Here is a 20,389-nt window from a genome sequence, read left to right as displayed (position 1 = left end):
CCAGTAACTGGAGAAACTGGTGCGCTGAGACATTGAAGCAATTGGAGACCACTTGAGGGAGAGCCGCGAGGGTCTCCGCCCTGTCCCGAGGCAGAAAAGCCCTCGCCTGGACGGTGTCCAGCCAAGCTCCAATGAAGTCCAGTTGCAAGGATGGTTGGAGATGGGATTTCGGATAGTTGATCAGAAACCCCAGAGTTTACAAGACTAGGACCGTGACTCGCAGGGCACTCTATGCCCCTTGTCTGGAGTTTCTCTTGATAAGCCAATTGTTGAGGTATGGGAAAAGCATGAACCCCTTGCCTCTGAAGATAAGCTCCGACCACCGTCAGGCACTTGGTGAAAACACGGGATGAAGAAGCAAGGCCGAAGGGCAGCACACGATACTAACAGTGATTCCCAATGACTAGGAACTGCAGGTACTGCCGATCCGCCTGAGCAATGGGGATATGGGTGTACGCGTCTTTTAGATTGAGGGAGAAGAGCCAGTCTCCCCCTTTGAGAAGGGGAATCAAGGTGCCCAACAACACCATTTTGAACTTTTCTCTGACCAGAAACCGGTTTAACGCCCGTAGGTCCAGAATGGGCTGAAAGCCACCAGTTTTCTTGGGAATCAGGAAATATCTGGAGCAGAACCCTTCACCCAGTTGACCTGGTGGAACTGGTTTGACTGCCCAAGCCAGTAGGAGGGCAGAGAGCTCTACCCAAAGCATCTGCAAGTTCCCTGATGCTCTCCACCAAGGGCATGGAGGTGAGCGGGGTAGAACTAATTGGAAATGCAAGTTAAGAACATAAGAAACTGCTAAGCTGGGTCAAGACCAAGGGTCCATCAAGCCTAGCATCCTGTTTCCAATAGAGGTCAAACTAGGCCACAAGAACCTGGGAAGTACCAAAACACTAAGAAGATCCCATGCTACTGATGCCAGTAATAGCAGAGGGCATTCACTAGGTTAACTTGATTAATAGCAGTTAATGGACATCTCCTCTAAGAATTTATCCAAACCTTTTTTAAACCCAGCTACACGAACTGCACTAACCACATCTTCTGGCAACAAATTCCAGAGCTTAATTGTGCGTTGAGTGAAAAAGAATTTTCTCCGATTAGTCTTAAATGTGCTAACTTCATGGAGTGCCCCCTAGTCCTTCTATTATTCAAAAGTGTAAATCATAGACACATAGAAATGATGGCAGAAAAAGACCAAACGGCCTATCCAGTCTGCCCAGAAAGCTCCCACACATATTCCCATACTTATCTGTTTCACTGACCACCAAGTTCAGGGCCCTTGTTGGTAACTGTTTGATCTGAATTTCCTGCCACCCCCTACCATTGACGCAGAGAGTAATGTTGGAGTTACATCAAAGTCAAATCATAAGGCTAATGGTTAAGGGTAGTAATGGCTGCATCAAGCAAGTTACCCCAATGCTTGTTTACCTAGACTGCACAGATCAATGCCTTGTTGGATATTGTCTGAATGTAAATCCTCTTTTCCTCATTTTACCCTGCTGTTGAAGCAGAGAACAACACTGTATATGCATTCAAAGTGAAGTATCAGGCTTAATTGGTTTAGGGTAGTAACCGCTGCAATAAGCAAGCTACCCCCATGCTTATTTGTTTACCCAGACTGTGTAGTTCAGTCCTTGTTGGTTGTTGTCTGAATACAAATCCTCTTTTCCCCATTTCCCCTTGCCTGATTCAGAGAGCAATGTTTGAGTTGCATTAACCTTGTGAAGGCTTATTGAATAAGGATAGTAATCACCAGTTAGAATCCATCAACAATTCAAGCCACCCTCTTGGCTCTTCTCTTCATTCCCATCCTCTAGCCTTTATGGATCCACAGTGTTTATCCCATGCTCCTTTGAATTCCTTCACAGTTTTAGTCTTCACCACTTCCTCCGGAAGGGCATTCCAGGCATCCACCACTCTCTCCATGAAGAAATAATTCCTGACATTGGTTCTAAGTCTTCCTCCCTGGAGTTTCAAATCATGACCTCTAGTTAAGAACATAAGAAATTGCCATGCTGGGTCAGACCAAGGCTCTATCAAGCCCAGCATCTTGTTTCCAACAGAGGCCAAACCAGGCCACAAGAACTTGGCAATTAAATAAACACTAAGAAGATCCCATGCTACTGTTGCAATTAATAGCAGTGGCTATTCCCTAAGTTAACTTGATTAATAGCCATTAATGGACTTCTCCTCCAAGAACTTATCCAAACCTTTTTTAAATCCAGCTACACTAACTGCACTAACCACATCCTCTGGCAACAAATTCCAGCGTTTTATTATGTGTTGAGTGAAAAAGAATTTTCTCCGATTAGTCTTAAATGTGCTACTTGCTAACTTCATTGAATGCCCTCAGTCCTTCTATTATTCGAAAGTGTAAATAACCAATTCACATCTACTCGTTCAAGACCTCTAATGATCTTAAAGACCTCTATCATATTCCCCCCTGAGCCGTCTCTTCTCCAAGCTGAACAGCCCTAACCTCTTCAGCCTTTCCTCATAGGGGAGCTGTTCCATCCCCTTTATAATTTTGGTCATCCTTCTCTATACCTTCTCCATCGCAACTATATCTTTTTTGAGATGCGGTGACCAGAATTGTACACAGTATTCAAGGTGCGGTCTCACCATGGAGCGATACAGAGGCATTATGACATTTTCCGCTTTGTTAACCATTTCCTTCTTAATAATTCCTAACATTCAGGCCGATACAATAAGGAGTGGTAGAAAGAGGTGCGTTACGGCCGGGCGCATCCGCGTTTGCCGCACGCACAGTTCGGATCACCTACCACTCAATACTGTATTTAAATAGCTTGCAAATGCAAGCCGCGTCCAAGAAGCGTCCGTGAAGTGTTAGGCCCGCGCAATCCATTTTACTGTATAGAGCGCTATACAGTGCCTATACAGTATCCTGGGTGCGTTGGTACCTGTCCTCTCCCCCCCCTCCCGAAGCAAGGCAGCGCAAAAATTAAAACAAAAATGAATAAAGCGTAATAAGAGTAATAAAAGTTAACTTACTGCATGTGAATTTTCTTTGAACAGTCCTCTCTCTCTCTCCTCCTCCCGGGCGGGCGAAAGCGTACGGGCGAAAGTGAATGAATGCACGTCTGTACGCGGCGGGAGTTGGCGGGCGTGCATTCATTCACTCACCTTCGCCGGCGGGCGTGCATTCATCCAGTGGAGGGAGCCGGCGGCGAAAGCGGCTTCCAGTAGCCCCCACCGGCGGTGAATGAATGCACGCCTGTGCGTGCAATTTGGGAGCTCAAGGCGTGACATCAAGACGTTTGACGTCACGGCGTGTGACATTGGCGTTCGCTAATGCACTGCCTTGAGCGCCCAAATTGCACACACAGGCGTGCATTCATTCACCGCCGGCGGGGGCTACTGGAAGCCGCTTTCGCCGCCGGCTCCCTCCACTGGATGAATGCACGCCCGCCGGCGAAGGTGAGTGAATGAATGCACGCCCGCCGGCTCCCGCCGCGTACAGACGTGCATTCATTCACTTTCGCCCGTACGCTTTCGCCCGCCCGGGAGGAGGAGAGAGAGAGAGGACTGTTCAAAGAACATTCACCTTCGCCGGCGGGGGCAGGGGAGCCAAAGCGGCTTCCAGCAGCCCCCGCCGGTGAAGGTGAATGAATGCAATTTGGGCGCTCAAGGCAGTGCATTAGCGAACGCCGACATCACACGCCGTGACGCCAAACGTCGTGGCGTCACGCCTTGAGCGACCAAATTGCACCCACAGGCGCGCATTCATTCACCTTCGCCGGCGGGGGCTGCTGGAAGCCGCTTTTGCCGCCGGCTCCCTCCGCTGGATGGATGCATGCACACCGGCGAAGGTAAGTGAATGAATGCATGCCCGCCGGCTCCTGCCACGTACGGGCGTGCATTCATTCACTTTCGCCCGCCCCTTTCACCACCGGCTGCCCCCGGGAGGCAGGGGAGCCGCAGTACGCGCCTCGGGAGGAGGAGAGAGAGAGAGGACTGTTCAAAGAAAATTCACATGCAGTAAGTTTATTTTTATTATACTTTAATTTACTTTTGTTTTAATGACATGTCTATTTTCGCCCTGCGCCTTGCTTCGGGAGGGGGGGGATTTTGACTGGAGCCTGCCTATTGCTGTCACACCACACTAACGCCAGGGTAAGGGTTCCGGGGGGTGAGGGGGTCGTTTGCCCATGAAATTTCGCCTCTCTGACCCGACGCTCCACACTAACGCAGGGGTAAGTGTAGGCGGTAAGTTAGCAGGTTAAACGCGCGGCAAAACTACAGGTTAAAAAGGAGATAATCGGGGAGCACATTGCTGTATGGGAGGGAATAGCTAATCGGAGCGTTTACATCTCATATACATGCTGCGGGCAGAAAGGGTTACCGGTTGATTTAAAGAAGCGGTAAGGATGAGTTTAAAGGGGTAGTGAATCGCGGGTTGGACTTACGCAGCCAAATTGTGAGTTAGAAGCGGGTTAGAAGCAGGGTAACCGCGGCCACGCTTTACTGTATCGGCCTGGTTCTGTTTGCTTTTTTTGACTGCTGTAGCACACTGAGCCAACGATTTCAAAGTATTATCCACTATGATGCCTAGATCTTTTTCCTGGGTGGTAGCTCCTAATATGGAACCTAAAATCGTGTAACTACAACATGGATTATTTTTCCCTATATGCAACACCCTGCACTTGCCCACATTAAATTTCATCTGCCATTTGGATGCCCAATCTTCCAGTCTCGCAAGTTCCTCCTGCAATGTATCACAATCTGCTTGTGATTTAACAACGCTGAATAATTTTGTATCATCTGCAAATTTGATAACCTCACTCGTCATTCTTTTGCAGATCATTTATCAATATATTGAAAAGCACAGGTCCAAATACAGATCCACTGTTAACCCTTTTCCACTGAGAAAATTGACCATTTAATCCTACTCTCTGTTTCCTGTCTTTTAACCAGTTTGTAATCCATGAAAAGACATCACCTCCTATTCCATGACTTTTTAGTTTTCCTAGAAGCCTCTCATGAGGGACTTTGTCAAACGCCTTCTGAAAATCCAAATACACTACCATTAATCGGTTCATCTTTATCCACATGTTTATTAACCCCTTCAAAAAAATGAAGCAGATTTGTGAGGCAAGACTTCCCTGGGTAAATCCATGTTGACTGTGTTCCATTAAACCATGGCTTTCTATATGCTCTGATGCACGATGGACAGAACCCAGAGATTTGATGTAATCAAAATCCATTGGTCTGTGAATAGCTTTACCCGATCCCCCAACAGGGGAGTCGATGCCACGCAGGGAGGGCTGGTTCATGCTCCCTGGCCACCAGACAAAATCCCATGGTGGGGTTCTGCGGCGGAACTGGGGTCAGATGGAGCACCCGAGGTTGTCTCGACCTTGCTCTGGGTTGAAGTCTCACCCTAGCTGCTGGAGAATAGTATTTGCACGGCCAGTAAAAGGGCCACCTCAGGTATTGCCGAGGGGGTGTCTTGGGCGGTTAGGTGTCATAAGTACTAGCTGACAGTTGCTGAAGGGTCTCATGATAGTCCTTCATCTGCGCTGGAAAAATTGGTCAGACAGATGATGTAATGCTAAGAGAAATCAGGGAAGCTAATCAATTTGGCAGTGCAATAATAATGGGAGATTTCAATTACCCCAGTATTGATTGGGTAAATGTAACATCAGGACTTGCTAGAGACAAAGTTCCTGGATGTAATAAATGACTGCTTCATGGAACAATTTGTTCAGGAAGCAACAAGAGAGGGAGCTATTTTAGTTCTAATTCTTGGTGGAATGCAGGATTTGGTGAGAGAGGTAATGGTGGTGGGGCCACTTGGCAATAGTGATCATAACATAATCAAATTTAAACTAATAACTGGAAGGGGGACAATAAGTAAATCTACAGCTCTAACACTACATTTTCAAAAGGGAAACTTTGATAAAATGAGGAAAATAGTTAGAAAAAAACTGAAAGCTGCAGCTGCAAAGGTTAAAGGTGTTTAACAGGCTTGGACATTGTTTAAAAATACAATCCTAGACGCACAATCCTGATGTACTCCACGCATTAAGAAAAGTGGAAGGAAGGCAAAACGATTACTGGCATGGTTAAAAGGTGAGGTGAAAGAGGCTACTTTAGCCAAAAAAAAATCCTTCAAAAATTGGAAGAAGGATCCATCTGAAGAAAATAGGATAAAACATAAGAATTGTCAAGTTAAGTATAAAACATTGATAAGACAGGCGAAGAGGGAATTTGAAATGAAGGCAAAAACTCATAATAAAAATTTTTAAAAATATATCCAAAGCAAGAAACCTGTGAGGGAGTTGGCTGGATCGTTAGATGAACGAGTGGTTAAAGGGGCTCTTAGGGAAGATAAGGCCATTGCAGAAAGACTAAATTAATTCTTTTCTTCCGTGTTTACTAATGAAGATGTTCGGGAGATACCTGTTCCGGAGATGGTTTTCAAGGGTGATGAGTCAGTCAAACTGAACCAAATTGTTATTATTTGTAAGGGTTTTGGGTGGATCCCTGGACCTGTGGCAGATGACCACGCCCACGAGGGGAAGTCCTGTGAGGGGCCACAGGTCAGGCTCAGCGTAGGAGACACACACACACACCAGTTCTTTTATTATACAGGATTGGTGAACCACCAGAGGTGGCAATAGTGAGCTGGAATATAGCCCAGCTGGGCTTGTAGTCCCTCAGGCTCTGGAACAGCGATCCCACAATGGCTGTGCTGTAAGAGAGAGAACTGATATGATGAGTAGTAGCACGATATGCAGAGTTCAGGAATAGAGCCTTGTTGGTAATGTACTCATGCAGCGGTCTCTCAGTGTGGAGCACAGGAGCTGGAGTAGAGGCAGGCCCTCGAGAAGAGAGTACCTGGTTCCAGGGAATAGCTCTGAGAGATAGAGATGGTAACACAGATGTTATAGGCAGCGGTGTCTTCCTGGCAGAAGTGGAGTCCAAGTAGCGAGTCCAGGAACATGGGCCCTCGAGGAGCAAGTACCGGGTTCCAGACTGCGACCTGAAAGATAAGAAAGAGAGAGAGGCCCCCGAGGAGCGGGTACCCCAAATAGAGTAGGTCCAAAGGAGGCAGAGTTGCAAGGTACGGAGAGCGAATCCCATCCGTTAGGAAACCTTTGCTAACTCGATTAGCTAGCAATCGTGGAGGCCTTTTGTATCCTGGATGCATGACGTCATCACAGGGGGACGCCCCTGGGGTTCACGCCACTGAAGGTACTTGAAGCAGGGCCGCGCGCGCCCTAAGCCAGCTGAACAGCATGGCGGGCAGCGCCCAAGCCGGTCCGGGGACGCCGGAGAGGACGGTAGGCAGACGCCGCGGCAGCCAAACGTCTGTCAACCGCAGGAGTCACGAGAGAGGTCAGGAGGGTGGAGTGGAGACGTCGGGCAGCGACAGTCGTAACAGTACCCCCCTTCAAAGGGCGGTCTCCTCTTCGGGTACCAATCTTCGGTTTAGAAGGATGCGCAAGATGAAATTGATGGAGCATCACTTTGTCAAGGATGCTGGCCTGAGGCTCCCAAGACTTTTCTTCGGGGCCGAAACCTTCCCATGACAGAAGGTATTCAAGTGCATTGCCTCGTCTTCGGACATCAAGTATCTCTTCAACCTTGAATTCTAGGTCGTCTTCTGCATTGATAACAGGTGGTACCTGAGTCTTGGAAGTAAACGTGGAAAGCATTATGGATGTTGAGTCCAGGTGCTAGCTTCAGACTATAGGTGATGTTGCCAAGTCGTCGGAGGATTGGTCCAATGTAGCGAGAAGCGAACCGGGTGGAGGGTAGTTTCATTCTGAGGTGTTTGGTAGATAACCAGACTTTATCTCCAGGTTTGAAGACTGGCGCTTAAGAATGGTGAGCGTCATAGTACTACTTAGCATGGTCACTCACTTTATTCAGCGTGTCCTTTGTCTGAACCCACAAGTTATGGATTTCATCAGCAGTAGCTTGAGCTGCTGGGGACGTCACTGAGAGCTTCAGTGGAAGTGGCGGTGTTGGAGAACGTCCATATACCACTTCAAAAGGTGTTGATCCAGTTGATGTTGCTGCATGAGAGTTGATGGCGAATTCAGCCCATGGTAGCAGTTTGGCCCAGTTATTCTGACGGGAACTGACGTAGGCACGAATGAACTGCTTCAAAGTCCTATTCATCCGTTCTGTTTGGCCATTTGATTGCGGATGGTAGGCTGAAGTGTAGTCTAGAGAGATGTCAAATAACTTGAACAAGGCCCTCCAGAATTGTGCCGTGAATTGTGAACCACGGTCAGAGACAATGTGACTAGGTAGGCCATGAAGGTGAAATATGTGTGATATGAAGAGCTTCGCAAGCTCCAAGGCTGAGGGTAAGCCAGGAAGCGCTACAAAGTGGGCCATCTTGCTGAAGCGATCAACTTTATTTATTTATTTAAAACATTTATATACCGTTTCACCAAATTCAAGAAATGACCGAAGCGGTTTACAATACATTTCCAAATTAAATTAAAATTAACTAAACTAATTCCTCAATTACTTAAAAAGAAAATTAAAAGAAAGTTAAAAATTAAAAATCGTGATGGAATAAAAATTACATTAAACTCATGATCAATTTAAAAAAAAATTAAATAAAATTAATTTAATTTATAAACAAGATAAAAAATAATAAATTATTGAAACCTATTAAAACATAAAAGGATAGATAACATTTAGAAAACAAAGAGGTCTAACCTTCGATGGGGTCTAAATTTCCAAAAGCTTCTTTAAAAAAGTGTGTTTTTAAAGCTTTTTTAAATTCTTTTTTATTCTGAATTTGTCTCAGAGGGTCAGGTAAGGCATTCCACATTAAAGGTCCTGCAACAGAGAATGCCCTTTGCCTGGTGACGTTTAAGGCGGTTTTTTTATTGTTGGAACTTCCAGCAAATTTTTTCCTGCTGACCTGAGATCCCTAGGTGGTTTGTACATTCGTAATTCTGAGCAAAGCCAAACGGAATCAATACTATTTAGTAGTGTTAAAATTTTAAATTTTATTCTATACTTAACCGGAAGCCAGTGTAGTTTCTGTAATATGGGAGAAATATGTTGTCTCATAGGGGTTGCTGTTAGAATTCTAGCCGCAGAATTCTGAATGAGCTGGAGGGGTCTGGTGGCAGAATCTGGCAATCCCAGATATAATCCATTACAATAATCCAGCCCGGAAAGAATCAGGGCTTGTAAAATCGATCTGGAATCAACTGTTACCCAGATGGTATTCATTCCTCCGAAAGCCTATCAGTGCCATCGCAAAAAGCACATGGTGTGCGGTCGTTGGCTGGCAGCCACCAGGGGATGATGCCATCGATGATCGACCGCTCAAAGGACTTACCAGATCGCAGGCAGAGAAACCGAAAAAACGCGAGAGACCCCACGCGATGCAGGAGATGAAAAAACTGCAGAAAAGGAATAAATAAGAGCGAGCTCCAGAACCATGAGGCAAACGCTTTGCAGAAAGGAAGAGCCTGAAGAGGGATCTCGCATGGATGCCTGGTTAGCGGCATGCTGGGCATGCTCAGTGTGCCAGTCAGTTTCTAGAAACTTTGACAAAAGTTTTCCGTGCCAGGCGCCATCTGATGATGTCACCCATATGTGAGAACTACCATCCCACTTGTCCTTGGAGAAAAGGTGAGTCACACAAATATATGGAGCAAGAGAAGTGGTGTGTTCAATGGCAAATTTATGATTTGTGAGAAAATCCAAGCAAATAGCAATGGTCTTAAAGACAATTGAGAGTTTAATGAAAAATCATCAAGCTTTCCAAAGTCTAAATCAAAGCAGCAAACATGTGAGCCACTGTACTCGCCCTGCACCACTGAGCGTGGCCCAGGATGCCATTAACACCCTCCTGCATAAGGAACACCACTGTCTCAACACTGCAGAACATGGCCCCATATGCCACTGTGCTGCTCCGGTCCTGGAAACTCCTTAGGCACACGTGTGCATATATGTTCATATTATATGGTCCCTATGGCAGAATACACTGAGCGGTGCCCTCCAATGACGTCAGGTTGACCGGCCTATTTAAACAAAGCCCTTGCAGCATTGCCTCACTTCAGCAATGGGTCTCCTGCCTTGCAGTACGTGTTGCTGGTTCCTGGTCTTCTGTGATCCTGAATCCAGCCTGGTCTTCCAGTCTTGTCTTGCACATCCTTGCCTTGTGTAGGGTGATTTGAGCCAGTGGTGAGTCTCTTTGCTTTAAAACTTTAGGTGGTTTTCCTTCAGGTGTGAAGGTTCCTTTGCAGGAAGTAAAGGGAAACTACATTTCCCAGATGCCCTGCTAGTCAGCCCCTGGAAGTGTTGGGGGCAGGGAAACAAAGAGGCGGTGTCTTCCTAGGGAGGAGTAGACTAACTCATATAAAGAGAGGGGCCTCCAGAAGGCAAGGGGTAGGAGACAAGTCAGGCGAGCTCAATGGAAGGCGAGGAGGATGGAGAGGCTGACGCAGAAGGAGAACGCTGCCCAGGCACAACTTTATTCTAAAGCTAAGTCAGCCCTAAGATATCTCTCTTTCAATTTTCACTTCTGTGCAGCAGTTTGTTGGATAAGAGTCTCTAGCACTGTTTAGGTTAATTGAGTTGCTAGGTCTATTACTGAAAAAGCAAAGGTGGAAGGTTTTATTTAAATGCTGAGAGTACTTATTTTTTTTTGGAACCAAGTAGGAATTACTATGAAGAAAAGGAAATGTTTTGGGGGGTTAACAACAACTATGAGTTGGTAGCTGTGTAAAAAAGGGTTGTTGTATTAAACTATGGCAGCTGTTGAGAATTGTAATTAAGGCTATGTAGCTGGCCTAGGGAGCCCTTCTTTTAATGGGATTTTTCCAGTCCTACTTTATATCTGGGAGAATTAGGAGTTACCGTTGTATTAAACCTGCATTGCCTATATATATGTTGAAGGAAAGCATAGTAGAGCATAGAGAAAGAAGCTTGTTGTTTTTATTTTAACAAATCACTGGTTTAAAAGGATAGGAAACCCAAGCTCACATTGATTAGGTGGAAATGTGTTTTGGGCAACACTTTTATGTTGTGTGTGACTTCTCTTCTGTGACGTTAGCTTCAATAAACTCCAGAGCACTATATTAAGCTATTGCCTGGGTGTGCAATATGTCATTTTAAGTTATGGCAGAAAATCCCATGATTGGAAGGCAACTCTTACTTTTAGCATGGGAGAGGGAATAAGTACAGACCTGTCTCAATCTCCTATCTTTATGAGGCCCTCACAATATAAGTAACTTTAACCAATAGCCTCCTTGCCTAAAGGTTACAGTGTCAGCATCACTCCCAGGAGAAGCTTCAGTGCTGACTCTGCTATAAAGGAATCTGCTGCAGCAGTCCTTGAGAATAAGCTTCCAAGCAAGAAGTCACTCCAAAGGACCTGCCACTAGGGGGCGCCATACCACACTTGTCCTGACTTGTCCAATGTCCTGTGTGTGACCTTGTCCACCCTTGCTGCCTGGACCTGACCAATCTTGCTAGGTACCTGCCCCAACTTTGGCCAGTTTCTGACTCCATTGTCTGCTGCCTGTCCTGATCCCAGTGTGCCTTTGGACTCTAGTTCTCTTCATGGCACTAGGGACCCATTTAGGTCCTGCCAGATGCCAGAACCCAAGGGCTTGACTTGCGGAGGCGGTGGCTGGAATAGGTGAAGCTCCAGACTGTCCCGCTACAGAGCGCATTTGCCAGCTGCTGGTGTAAGCCTTGGGAGTTTGCCAGCAAGGCTGCGTCAACTAAATTGCAGCACAAACAACTCGCACACCCTCTACCCTTCACAATACTGATGTAAGAACAAGGCACTGATCACTCAAATTAAAGCTGACCACTCGTTCTCTTTATTTAGGCCATGGGGGATTAAAGTGCTCAATTTGAATATCCATCATTTTTTATGTTGGATCAAAAGCTTAGAAAAATCCCCACTGCAAGGGGGGGATAGTGACCACTTCGAGTGCAAAAAATCTTAAATCAGTAATTAGATGGTTATCGGTCCAGTGAGAAACCAATGGTGCCTGATCCTTTGCATCGCTTGGTTGTCTAATTTTGCCTTCTGATTGGTTACTGTCCAACCTCACTGACTGTCTGCTCTGTTTGGCACCTATTCTGTACTTTAAATAATCGGCGTTTCTTGTGCGCTCTTTGCAGCATGTAAACCATGTTCTGTCAGTATAATTTAAAGGTATGTATGCTATTTTACTTCTATTTGTATTGTTCAGTTTGGCTTTTCCTGATTTGCTGTTTCAGCATGCTTACTTTACTTTTTTCTAGAAATGGGTCATCCCTGTCCCTCCCAATAGAGGGGATGTGTATTGTGGAATATATACTGGACTTTTTGAGCCATATTTAGATGTTTACATATGCTTACTGCCTTGATTTAGACTATGGAAAGTTTGATGATTTTTTTTTATTAAACTTTAAGATAATTGTCATCTACTTGGAGTTTCTTGCAGAACATGAATTTGCCATGCGACACACCTATTCTCTGGCTCCAGGTAAAGATTCCTTCCATGCACAACCACTTCAGGGTTGGGGGTGCACATACCATTCTCCCCCTGCTCACAAAGCTATGAAGAATAGACCGGTGTTTATGTCCTTTCTGCTGAAGCTCAGTCTAATCCTCTGCATGAGCTGAGAGATCAAGAATTGGTCTCTGAAGTGCTGAAGGAGTCAATACCTTCCCTCAGCAGCTACAAGCTTCCAGTGGTTCATTGTCCTTGTGTTTCTTTGGCGTTGGCTCAGTGGAGCTAGACCACTTTAATTTCCTGCAGATGAGACGGTCTCATCTGTCAGAATCTGATGGCTCTTGGCAACATCCTGGAGCAGATGCTGTAGTGGGAAATATTTATTAATTAAAAATGTATTTAAAAATGTAGATCCCGCTCTATCTCCTGGACATTTGTAGCAGGTCTTATGATGGTCTAGGCACTTCTTGAAGCCGCTGAACTCCTACCATTGTCCAAAAATCAACAATGCAAAATCAAAGACACAGGCAATCTTGTCAGAAAAGAAGGCCCAAAGACAAAAAAAGGGGATATTGTGGCCAGAAGAGTCAGAAGCTAAATCAAGAGATGCCTGCTGACAAAATGCTGAAAACTAAACTAAACTAAAACTGACAAAAAACTAAGAGTACCAAGTAGAAGAAACGGCACACACTGGTAAGAAGGGGAAAACTGGAAGAAAAATCACTGGGGAGAATAGTGAAGATGTAAAACTGACCATGAGATGCAATGGAAAAAGATGACTTGAGCCACAGAGGAACTATTTAACATTCTCAGAAGGGTCTTTGAGCCTTCTGAGAATGTTAAATAGTTCCTCTGTGGCTCAAGGCTCAGGATGTTGCCTTCTCTGAAAAGCTCTGGAAAATGTGCTCTGTGTCATCTGATGATGTTACCTATGTGCGACTACAGTGAACTGCTTACCTTTAGAGAACATGAAAACAGGTTGAACACAATTTTTGTTTGAAGTTTTTTCTACAATACTTTACTATTAAAAGAAACCTTCAACATAAGTTAAATATGTATTTTTGCAGAAATAATGCACAATGCTGTCTATTCCTACCTCAAACTGTGGCCAATTCATTGACATTCCTGGACCATGATTATTTTTAAACCAAGACAAATCCTCCAGAGTATCTGCTGCTTTGATGACATGTTCCAAGTCTTGATAGATGTTTATGTAGCTGCAAGACAACAATATTTTATTTACCGTGGGCTAAATAAAATAAATTTTTTTTTATATTTAAATTTTATTAACCATAACATAATAATCATCGAATCCCTTACATCATAGGGTAAGAATAGACAACATGAAAATGGTACAGACACATGGTGCTAGTACATATGAACGTAATGAGTTAGCAACTGCCCCTGAAATGACAATATAGTAAAGTAGAATAGGGATTCACCACCAACACCCTATCTTCAATGATTTTTTCTGTCCTTAACCCTCCCCCCACCCCCCCTACCTCATATACATGTAGAATTGAATGGGATAAAAGCCTGATGAGAAGTACATGAGAAGATAATACTAAGAACCAGTCCGTGTCCCTTGGCTTCCGTGATGGCAACAAGCAGAAAACATCAAATCAAACAGTTGTCAAGGATGGAAATTCAGTGTCCTGTGCAGTTTTCCATGTCATGTAAACTTGCCAAATCTTTTCAAATTTAGGGATGCATTTATGTTGATAAGCTGTAATTTTTGACAATAAATATATTTTGTCCACCTTAAGTTGTATGGCTGCTTTTGTTGGCACCCCAGAGGATTTCCAGACTTTTGCTATTTCACACCAAGCAGCTGTCAAAATATAATGAGCCGATCTAATTATGTTCCTCAGAGATACCAGAGATACTGAAACCCAATAAGGCTTATCCCGGTGTAACAGTAGCTAAACTAGGAATCATATCCCCCATCCACTGAAATATCCCCTGCCATAGCTCCTGTATTACAAGACAGTCCCACCACATAAGAAGGAAGGAGCCTGTCATCGCACAAGCCCACCAACAAAGATCTGAAATGTGTGATTTAAATTTATGTAGTCTTTGAGGGTACATATACCATCAGTATAATAGTTTATAAGAATTTTCTATCAAAGAAGAGGCAATATATCCTTTTCCTATCTTCCGAAAGACCCTTTTCCATTCCCGGGATGATCATTCTAAGTGAAGATCCGTTTCCCAGGCTTTCTGAAATGTTGAAGGGGACTCGTCAGATAGCAGTAGTAATTGATATAATCACTGATAATGTCTGCTTAGATTCGTCTGCTTTCCTGCATAATTTTTCAAAATAAGAGACCCCCAGCTTCAAGTGAATATCAATCATAATGGCACGGGCAAAATGAGCTAACTGTAGATAAGGGAAAGTGGCCGAAGCCAGTAAGTCAAATTGTCGTCGTAAATCTGAAAAGGGGCGTAAACCCTGAGGACCCCAAACACGTTCCCATGTCCTAATACCCTGGCGCTGCCAAAGGTGAAATGCTGGGTTCTCGTACCCGGGCTGAAACGCCTTATTTGCGAATAGGCTGGACCTAAGGTGATATTCCCTCTGCCCCAGGAGTCTGAAACTATGCTTATGCCACAGTGTTATCAAATTGAGGACTGATGGGGGAGAAGTGGCCCCTATCCCTACAAGCCAGGCTCCTTTTGGTTGCCAAAGCAGGCTACTGAGAGGGGTGTATCCAATTATTTCTTGGTCAAGTTGTACCCACTGTTTGTGCTGACGTATTTTACGCCAGTCCACCAATTTCTTAAACTGAGCCGCCCAGTAATATCGAGATAATTCTGTAACGCTAAGTCCTCCCTGACTTTTTGGATTGAAAAGAACCCGCTGGGCCACGCTCGGTTGTCTCCCCGCCCATATAAAAGCCATAAATTTCCTCTGCCACAGCTGTAACTGTGAGGCGGGGATCAAGGTAGGCAATGTTTGAAATTGATATAATAGCTTTGGTAATATAGTCATTTTGATGACCGCTATTCGGCCCATCCAGGAAATGTAATGGCGGCTCCATTCCTCCATATCCTTACTTAGTTTACTCCATAAAGAAGTATAATTTATGGAGAATAAATCCTGAGAAGCGCTAAGGAGCACCCCTAGATATTTAATCTGTGATCGGGCCCATCAGAATTTAAACAACCTTTGCAAGCGTAAGGTCTCTGTTTGTGGAAGGTTAATATTCAGTATCTCGGATTTCTATCAATTAACTCTGAAGCCCGAAACCCTACTGAATGCCTCCATTTCTTGTGTGAGAGTGGAAAGGGATAACTCGGGATTAGTAAGCATGAGTAAAATATCATCTGCCTAGAGGGACAATTTAGTAGTAATTCTGCCCATTGTCAGCCCTGTGATAGTTGCCTGGCGCCGGACATTAATCGCAAAGGGGTCCAAAAAGAGAGCAAACAATAACGGCGATAACGGGCAACCCTGTCTAGTTCCCCTGCCCACCACAAATGTGGGAGAGTAACCACCATTGATCTTAAGGCACGCCTGGGGAGCATTATATAACTGACGCAACCATTGTAAGTAGGGAACCTCAAATTCCATTCTCTCCATAGTGGTAAAGAGATATGGCCAGTGCACCATATCAAACACCTTCTCGGCACCAATAGATAAAGCTATAGGAGTAGATTTTCAAAGGGGTACGCGCGTACCCCCCGAAAACCTATCCCAAACTCCCCCTGCGCGCGCCGAGCCTATTTTGCATAGGCTCGGCGGCGCGCGCAAGCCCCGGGACGCGTGTAAGTCCCGGGGCTTGCATAGAGGGGCGTGTTGGGGGCGTGCCGCGAGTGACGCGGCGTTTCGGGAGTGGGCCGCGAATGACGAGTTTCGGGGGCGGGCCCGGGGGCGTGGCACCGGCCCGGGGGCGTGGTCAAGGCCTCCGGACCAGCCCCCGGGTCGGGTGATGGTGCGCCAGCAGCCCGCTGGCGCGCGCAGATTTACGCCTGCTTTCCGCAGGCGTAAATCTGCTAACAAAGGTAGGGGGAGGGGGGTTAGATAGGGCCGGGGGGGGGGGGGGGTTAGGTAGGGGAAGGTGAGGGGAGATGGAAGGAAAGTTCCCTCCGAGGTCGCTCCGATTTCGGAGCGGCCTCAGAGGGAATAGGCAGCACGCGCTGGGCTCGGCGCGCGCAGGTTGCACAAATGTGCACCCCCTTGTGCGCGCCAACCCCGGATTTTATAAGATACGCGCAGCTACACGCATATCTTATAAAATCCAGCGTACTTTTGTTCTCGCCTGGTGCACGAACAAAAGTACGCCCGTGCGTACATTTATAAAATCTACCCCATAGAGGATATGTGGTGTTTTTTCACATACCATATATTATCGCATTTTATTTATTTATTTATTTGATGAGTTTTATATATCGTCATTCGGTATAGCCATCATAACGGTTTACAAAGCGTGCATTTACTTAGTAGTTGCTTAACAGTATATCAAAGTGAACATTTTACAGAAATAAAACAATTCAAGTCCAGAAAGTATTATTAAGATGAATGAGAAGGGTGTGAAGGTTCTGGATGGAGTGAAGGAGTTGAGGTTGATAGATGAGAGGTCAGTTGTGAGTTGGGATTATCAGACGTATGAGCATCAGTGTAGGATTTGCGAAACAGAGTTTTCAGTTCTTTTTTGAATGAATTTTAAGAACATTATCCGCCGTTGTCCTCCCAGGGATGAAACCTGCCTGGTCCGAATACACCAGCTGTGAGATAAAACAATTAAGAACATAAGAAAATGCCATACTGGGTCAGACCAAGGGTCCATCAAGCCCAGCATCCTGTTTCCAACAGTGGCCAATCCAGGCCATAAGAACCTGGCAAGTACCCAAAAACTAAGTCTATTCCATGTTACCATTGCTAATGGCAGTGGCTATTCTCTAAGTGAACTTAATAGCAAGTAATGGACTTCTCCTCTAAGAACTTATCCAATCCATTTTTAAACACAGCTATACTAACTGCACTAACCACATCCTCTGGCAACAAATTCCAGAGTTTAATTGTGCGTTGAGTAAAAAAGAACTTTCTCCAATTAGTTTTAAACGTGCCCCATGCTAACTTCATGGAGTGCCCCCTAGTCTTTCTATTATCCAAAAAAGTAAATAACAGATTCACATCTACCTGTTCTAGACCTCTCATGATTTTAAACATCTCTATCATATCCCCCCTCAGCCATCTCTTCTCAAGCTGAAAAGTCCTAACCTCTTTAGTCTTTCCTCATAGGGGAGTAGTTCTATTCCGCTTGTCATTTTGGTTGCCCCTTCTCTGTACCTTCTCCATCGCAATTATATCTTTTTTGAGATGCGGCGACCAGAATTGTACACAGTATTCAAGGTGCGGTCTCACCATGGAGTGATACAGAGGCATTATGATATTTTCCGTTTTATTCACCATTCCCTCTCTAATAATTCCCAACATTCTGTTTGCTTTTTTTTACTGCCGCAGCACACTGAACCGACGATTTCAATGTGTTATCCATTATGACGCCTAGATCTCTTTCTTGGGTTTTGGCACCTAATATGGAACCCAACATTGTGTAATTATAGCATGGGTTATTTTTCCCTATATGCATCACCTTGCACTTATCCACATTAAATTTCATCTGCCATTTGGATGCCCAATTTTCCAGTAATTTATCACAATCTGCTTGTGATTTAACTACTCTAAACAATTTTGTATCATCTGCAAATTTGATTCTCACTCGTCGTATTTCTTTCCAGATCATTTATAAATATATTGAAAAGGAAGGGTCCCAATACAGATCCCTGAGGCACTCCACTGTCCACTCCCTTCCACTGAGAAAATTGTCCATTTAATCCTACTCTCTGTTTCCTGTCTTTTAGCCAGTTTGCAATCCACGAAAGGACATCGCCACCTATCCCATGACTTTTTACTTTTCCTAGAAGCCTCTCATGAGGAACTTTGTCAAATGCCTTCTGAAAATCCAAGTATACTACATCTACCGGTTCACCTTTATCCACATGTTTATTAACTCCTTCAAAAAAGTGAAGTAGATTTGTGAGGCAAGACTTGCCTTGGGTAAAGCCATGCTGACTTTATTCCATTAAACCATGTCTTTGTATATGTTCTGTGATTTTGATGTTTAGAACACTTTCCACTATTTTTCCTGGCACTGAAGTCAGGCTAACTGGTCTGTAGTTTCCCGGATCGCCCCTGGAGCCCTTTTTAAATATTGGGGTTACATTTGCTATCCTCCACTCTTCAGGTACAATGGATGATTTTAATGATAGGTTACAAATTTTTACTAATAGGTCTGAAATTTCATTTTTTAGTTCCTTCAGAACTCTGGGGTGTATACCATCCGGACCAGGTGATTTACTACTCTTCAGTTTGTCAATCAGGTCTACCACATCTTCTAGGTTCACCGTGATTTGATTCAGTCCATCTGAATCATTACCCATGAAAACCTTCTCCATTACGGGTACCTCCCCAACATCCTCTTCAGTAAACACCGAAGCAAAGAAATCATTTAATCTTTCTTCGATGGCCTTATCTTCTCTAAATGCCCCTTAAACCCCTCGATCATCTAATGGTCCAACTGACTCCCTCACAGGCTTTCTGCTTTGGATATATTTTAAAAAGTTTTTACTGTGAGTTTTTGCCTCTCAGCCAACTTCTTTTCAAATTCTCTCTTAGCCTGTCTTATCAATGTCTTACATTTAACTTGCCAACGTTTATGCTTTATCCTATTTTTATCCTATTTTCTTCTGTTGCTAAAATTTTAGCCAGTATTTTAACATCTATATTCAGAAGAGATATGGGCCTGTAAGATCCGCAAAGAGTGGGATCCCCTACCAGGCTTTGCTAAGATGGTGATCCTCGCTGCATTAGCAAGTGGAGAGAGTTGGGACCCGGTTCTCAACGAATTAAAGAAATTGAGGAGCATGGGTTCCAATACCATGATGTATTGTTTATAAAATCTGGGTGTGTAACTGTCAAGGTCTGGTGATTTTCCAGTTTTAAGGTCTTAATGGCATCATGAATTTCTCTCAATGTGATGGCTTTATCTAAAAATTGCCGCTGGGATGCAGTCAATTATGGTAGGGGAATATATTAGTAGGGGAATATATGGTAGGGGAATATATAGTATTGAAGGATATTCCCATCTAATACATTCGGGTCCCTACTATAAAGCTGAGCATAGAACTGATGGAACCGTTGTCTGTTAGAGGTATTGTCAGTTAGTAGGGTACCCTCTGAGCTTTTGATCTTGGGGATAATAACTTGCGCCTGTTTACGTTTGAGCATTTGAGCTAAATATCTCCCGGCTTTATTCCCGCCCTCGAAAAATTTCTGCTGCGCTAAATCTAGATGATGCGCGATAAGCGCCACGTCAAGTGCTGCTATCTTATTTTGCGTTTCCTGAATAACCTGTCGCAACTGTGACCGATTAGTATCCCTCATGTGGGCGGTTTTTAGGCAATGAAGGCGAGTCATCAACCCATGTCATTCCCTCTCTCTCTGTTTCTTAACAAATGTGGCCCTAGCAATAAAAGTACCCCGTAAAACACTCTTTAAACATTCGCAGACGGTCAAGGTGTCTGTTTCCCCTGTATCATTATTGTGTAGATATTCCTGGATTTCCATAGCTATCTGCCGCTGAAATTCACTATCATCCAGCAGAGAGTCATTAAGACGCCAGAAACGTAGATCCCGGTCATAGTTTTGCAGTTGTAAACTAAACCAGATGGGAGCATGGTCTGACCAAACAATTGGTTCAATTTCCACAGCCCTGACCATGTTGATGCGTGTCTTATCTAGCAGGAACATGTCTATTATAGAATAACAATTGTGAGGTTGTGAGTAAAAGGAGTAGCATCTGGAAGTTGGAAAACGAGAGCGCCATATATCAATCCCTGAAATAAGTGTGAGTATGTTTTTAAGGGC

General features: G+C 44.5%; 1 protein-coding gene across 3 annotated transcripts in view; it reads right to left on the bottom strand.

Moving 5' to 3' along the window:
- Window positions 1–20,389, bottom strand: part of PACSIN2 (protein kinase C and casein kinase substrate in neurons 2) — a 499,840-nt gene that overhangs the window by 121,978 nt on the left and 357,473 nt on the right. For all 3 annotated transcript variants that reach the window (XM_029600100.1, XM_029600098.1, XM_029600101.1), the window contains exon 7: window positions 13,556–13,676. In XM_029600100.1, coding sequence (XP_029455960.1) covers window positions 13,556–13,676 — 121 coding nt within the window. The remainder of the gene's footprint in view (window positions 1–13,555; window positions 13,677–20,389) is intronic.

This window comes from Rhinatrema bivittatum, chromosome 4 (genome assembly GCF_901001135.1).
Source record: "Rhinatrema bivittatum chromosome 4, aRhiBiv1.1, whole genome shotgun sequence".
In the NCBI taxonomy this organism is placed as follows: domain Eukaryota; kingdom Metazoa; phylum Chordata; class Amphibia; order Gymnophiona; family Rhinatrematidae; genus Rhinatrema; species Rhinatrema bivittatum.
Note: the sequence above shows the minus strand (reverse complement) of the source record. Positions and strands in the feature narration are given on the sequence as shown.